At 46.6% G+C, this 5,690-nt stretch overlaps 1 protein-coding gene across 1 annotated transcript; it reads right to left on the reverse strand.

Moving 5' to 3' along the window:
* Positions 1-801: 801 nt before the first annotated feature.
* Positions 802-5,124, reverse strand: LOC136453151 (probable E3 ubiquitin-protein ligase RHC1A). Its single transcript, XM_066453725.1, has 2 exons — positions 5,031-5,124; positions 802-2,158 (listed from the first exon to the last, which is right to left on the reverse strand). Exon 2 carries the CDS (start codon positions 2,149-2,151, stop codon positions 1,171-1,173), a length of 981 nt encoding a protein of 326 aa, XP_066309822.1. The 5' UTR covers positions 2,152-2,158; positions 5,031-5,124; the 3' UTR covers positions 802-1,170.
* Positions 5,125-5,690: the final 566 nt, after the last annotated feature.

The raw sequence follows: 5,690 nt of genomic DNA on the forward strand, positions 1-5,690 counted from the left end.
GTGCAGGTGGGCCACCACGCCGCTGCTGCACTGCAGCCAGGCGAGCGTGTGGGCGGCGGAGTCACGCCCCCACTGCCAGTAGGTGACCGAAGACGAAGAAGACAACACAGAGAGAAGATGTGCAAGACCGACGAGTGGGCGCCATGTGTCGGTGATTTTGAGAGAGTAGAGGAAGGGGGCAATCTTGTCCATACAGATATACCGTGCCCTTCATACGTCTGTCAGTGGGCCTAAGTCGCCTTCAAGCGTACGTAATGGTGTATCTCAAACATCTGTAAAGTTATAATAGCAGTGACATAATTTCTTAAATACTAATGGTGTGTTTCGGAAATGATAAAATTATAATGGCATAGATCCAATTAATCCTTGAAAATTTAGAAATTTTGCTACGGGTTTAGGTGATTTTGCCCGTTTGCCTGAGCGCGGAATGGACGCGAGATATCGCGGCCTCTCCCTCTCGTGTAAGGTGGAACTCAGCATATGTTTTCTAGCCCAGTTCTCCGGTCTATTCAACAGCATATGTTTCTCGTTTTCGAACAGGTAAACTGACAAATGATTAATAGTCACAGTACGAGGGATTTGGCTTCTAATAGACTTTCAGAGATAGCTTGAGATCAGCTACAGGACCCCCAAAAATGTATAGACTAAATGTATTGGAATTCTTTCAGTTTCAGTATAGTCACGAACAGAAGACTGATGCTATGATTAGTCTAAAAAGACAACCAATCAGCGAACAGTATTTTTCTCTCACAACACATCAGCCAACAGTACTTTCAGCCATGGCTTATCAGCCAAACGAACAGGGCAACGTGTAATGTAATGTACTGTAAGTATAATCACGTTCATCATGACATGATATTCTGGATGCATTCAGTTCACTTATTACTGCACATACGGGATTATGTCATTATGTACTACTATAGCTTTAAACTTGATATACCAAACAGGAATATATACGGGCATTAGACCAGAGTTCATCGCGCACAGTTCTATACACAGCTTACAGCCACAATGGACATGCGGAGCAAGGCTATGTACTGAACACAAGACAACAGGCAAGAACCATCTTTTTATATACGCAAGCAGCCATTACAGCTGATGAATGCCTCACCAAAGCTGAAGGTTCAAGGCACGAATTGCAGATAGCTTGGACTTAATGCTGGGTTTCAGTCAGTGGTCATAGTGCCACTCAGAATATGCTATCTGGTTTGGATCGTATACCGCAGGCTCGACAACATTTTCTTCATACTGGTAAGAACTGAAATTGGAACTCGACGAGCCAAATGGCCAGAGAAACGAGAAGGAGCTGTGCCTTTCCAGGCTTTCGCTGCCGCTGTTTCTTGGAGCAGGTTCAAGATCTGCTCTGGTGACCCCAGGAGCATCAGCGGCTTCGTTGTAGTAAGCTGAAGGCACACGAGTGCTGCTGGTACTGCCTGATCGCTGTGATGGCAGTGGATGGCGGCAAACAGGGCAAGAATTGTGCTGAACCAGCCAGGGGATGATGCAGTCCGTATGGTACAAGTGCTTGCATGGCATCTCCCGTGCCTCTGCTCCAACCTCGAATTCGTCTTTGCAAACTGCACACTGCGCATCATCGTCAAGATGCCTGCGATTTATCTTCACCACAGGCATGGAATCAATAGCTGACTGTGGAGCAGGTGCTGGGCCTTGACGGTTGTTCTGGAGGAGTAGCTGCTCAAATAGGGCTTCCAGACTGGGACCAACAACTAAACTACTGAAATTTGGATGGGCAGCGCCAACTCTGGGGCCTCCCCTGAGGACAACATTAACATCACTGCTACCAACTCCAGGAGAAGGGATGCCGCCAAATACCAGCGTAGGAACAGCAGTTGGCCTCCTTCCATATTCACTACCTGTCCCTTGTCTACCATGAACATCAAACAAACTATCTTCTACCATTTCTTCCATCCGTTGCCGCATAAGGGAAGACATGGCATCAATCATTCCAATTCTTCTAGCTCGACGCTCTTCAAAGTCTGGTTCAATTAGCCCATAAGTGTTCAATTGGCCACCCATCTCACTGATTTCTTGGATAAAACCATCATTGCAGTTGGGGCATATGATATCCTGCCCATGGAGACGAATTGGCCGCCGACAGGCATAACACCAATGTGTGGCCCTATTGGACATTTTGTTCCTGTGACAAATTAAGCATTCAGCATAGCAGAAAGTTTCCATAAACAAAGCACTAGGGACAACAATTATAAAACAAAGTGCTTCTACCACATAGACCCACGAAACCAATAAACTGGTAAGCGCGTTTATAAGTATTATGCATCTCATGAGGTGAAGCCGGTGCATATCTGCTTCAAATGGTATACCAACTTATGATACATTAATGTCATGGGTGTGTCTCCAAATAAGGAGGAAGTCCCCAAGTTGTTAGGGTCAGCTGCATGCTAGTAGTAACTAGCAATTAAATTAGGGTTAATTAGGATGTTATCAGGTTTTAGTCTTTTAGGTGTCACGTGTCACCTCTATATAAACAGAGGCAGAGCAGTCATTAGAACAAGCAAGAAGAAAATAGTCAGAGCCTCCAGAGGGAGGGCGACTAACTGGTTGTTTCTTCCTGCTATCCCAACCAATCTATATCATTATGTTTTCTAGCTCCGTGTGCACACTATCATGGAGTCTTGGTACCAATACATCTCACAAAGGAGTCTAATAATTTGAACTTGCTACAGATAGAAAAGTAGATTGTTTGGCCAACAAGGTATATTAGCAATAAGTGGAGCTGTCCAATTAGAACGGTGTAATTTTTACTTATTTCGTGTGTGTGTTTCAAATGCCTAAGCATCTACTCTTGATTAGGGTGTAAGATAGTATTACCTTCAGCAGTGGTAGATTAACAGCATGTTTGGATTGTGGCACAGAGTGATTCCAGAGTAATCCGATCCTAAATCAGACCCTACCATTTTATTTGGATTGAGTCAGCACATGGTTCCATCCTCCGTAATTAAGGGCATGTTTGGAACCTTTGCCAGTTCCACCTTGCTTAGCCAGCCTCGCCTCGTCTTGCTCCACAAAGGAAGATGAGATTTGCTTGCTCTGTTTTGTTCCTTTGTTGGGTTGCTCTCCCCTCCCTCCCTTCTCCCCACGTACCATGAGCTCATACATGGGAGAGCCTGACACCAACGCTGACAAGCACAATTGGGACAGAGGCGCTCGATACAACAGCAGGAAGCTCGATTTAAATCCTACCAAGCCGATTCTATTTGACAAGAGGTTGATTCCAGAGGAGACGAGGTTGATTCAAGGCAAGATGGAATGAGCAGCTTGATCCACGTGGGGAAGATCTCAGGAGAAGAATCAATTTGGGCATCAAGGATCTCTATTGGGCACCACGTGGAGCTTGATCTAGATCAGGAGGAGGTTCAATTTGAGGATTAGCAGTCGATTTGGGGCAGTGCGGTGCTTCTACCAAATACCAATGGCCGCTCGGCCTCTATTTGGCTACATCAAAACTTGATTATCCTATGCATCCTCAACTTGGCTGGTGCTATGACTCGTTTCACTTGCATGTTCTCAATCCGATGGCCGGCAAGAAGATTCAGAGGGCAGATCGGAGCGCGCAGCGACGTAAACACGAGCGAGCAAGACCTTGCTCATGATCAGCTCTCCTCCATAGGCAAGGAAATCCTTGTTGAGCCAAGCAAAGTGAGCTTTCTCAACACTACCAAATGCTTAACCTCACCCAGCAAGGCGAAGCAAGCGGCGAGTAAAGAAACCAAACAGGGCCCAACACTGCAGTGCGATTCATTTCGCCAGAGCCAGACCAACTCACTCTAGGGAGAAGCGCCTCACCACCATGTACAGAACTGACTTGACCTGAATGGCCTGACTCCGCAAATCAAACAGGCCATAATATTTCAACGATATTATAGAGGTCCATTTTCTCAGGGGTAAAAAAGAGGTTGCAGTTAGGCACAACACAGATTTCTGACTAAAGTTTATTGCACTTAAGGTTTACAAAACTTAATGCAGTGTGGTGCTCATTACTATTTATTTTGAGGTGGACTATCACATTGAACTGGACAGTTCCAGATAACAACCCCAGGAATTGGTAATAAATAATATGCTTTAGGAATTAGTTTTATCATGGTTCATTTATCAGCAACGGATCAAAATTTTCATTGGTGGCACTAAACAGAGATTAGTTCATGGTGTTCTCCCAGTATAGGAGTAAACTGAAAAGGCCGGCTGATCCGAAGATTCCCCTTGTAAACAATTGAATCAAAGTGAATCCAGTTTTTGGCCAAACTTCAATCAGGCTTTGATTATCTCCAAAAGATTGACGATTGGTTCTTGAAATTCCTACCAAAAATATTTCAGTTCATTCTAAACCGCAGTCCGCAGTTACCTTCAGCAACAAGTTGGAGCCAGAACCACCGACGTGGATCTTTCCAATTGATACTTGCAATTTCACTCATAGAGCTAACTCATGCTTGAGTTTCCTATGTTGGCACAAAGCAGGAGGTGGATGTACCAGTTAATCGACTGCTGATCCTATGCGAATCGTCTGGATTTTACTGGAAGCTAAATGGAAATAGGTTTTTTTAGCACCAGGTTAATTTCACTTGCAAATCGCAGCTTTCGGTGCTCCTCTAATAATCGCATAAAATAAAATAAAATAAAATAAGGGGAGAGAGGAAGTCAAACGGGCAACACATCCTTGCGGAGTGTGCCAAATCTCAGAAACAAACATTTCTTCTAGCGCAATAGAAAGGGGGGCAGAACCTAATAAGATCCCAGAACTCAGTCCGGGAATCACAACTGACACACATTTCTTGAGGGTTTCCCTCGACTCCAGAAGAGCCGAGAAAACAACTACGAGGGTACGGGAACGGCCAGGGCCATGAATGGATCTACCAAACCAATTCCCCAACAATCCCCTCCAATCGCTAGCAATCGGACACGGAAATTCGATCGATTGATCAATCCAGCGCACACATCAATCCACCGAGGAAGAACGAAGGGACGACAGCATCGGGGGGTAGGTCATTGAGTACCTTGCTGTCAGGAGCGCCGTCGGGGAGGATGGGAGATGGGGTTGTGGGAGGGTGGCGAGGGGCGTGACACTGACACACCACAAGTGCAGTGGGAGTGAAACGGCCGCTGAGATCTCGCTCTCATATAATCCCGCAATCTTGCGGCAAACGCGTGTGCAGGTGTGCTGCTGAGCATGTCAAGAGCTCACTAAACATTCTTCTAATCCTCGTTTTTTTTTTTTAGAAATATGAGAAAAAAAATCATCTTCAACAACTCCTAATATTTACTCCTAATCTTTTAATCTTTTAGGACTTGGGAAAAAATAAGCCAACGCGCGCAAAGATCCGCGCTCTCCCCGTCCGCGTATCCTCCCTGTCGCGCGTCTTCCTCATTCGCACACCGCAGGAAAGATTTCCCGCGACCTTTTTCCCCGGCAATCTTCTCCAGAGACGCAGCGTGCGAGGTTGCAGCAGCTGCGGGCCGACTCCAGCAGCCGGCGTGGAGGGGCAGCGCGCGCCGCATCTCCTGCACTGCAGCGGCTTCGGCCGCGTCGCGCACCTCCCGGCGCTCCCCGGCCACCGATGAGGACAGCTCGCACGTGTCCGCGCCGCCACGGAGGCACGGAGCCGAAGCCGGCCACGGTTCCGAGTGGTGTCCAAGTAGATTCAGCGCGTGCGCAA

The sequence above is a fragment of the Miscanthus floridulus genome, chromosome 5 (assembly GCF_019320115.1).
Source record: "Miscanthus floridulus cultivar M001 chromosome 5, ASM1932011v1, whole genome shotgun sequence".
Taxonomy (NCBI): Eukaryota; Viridiplantae; Streptophyta; class Magnoliopsida; order Poales; family Poaceae; genus Miscanthus; species Miscanthus floridulus.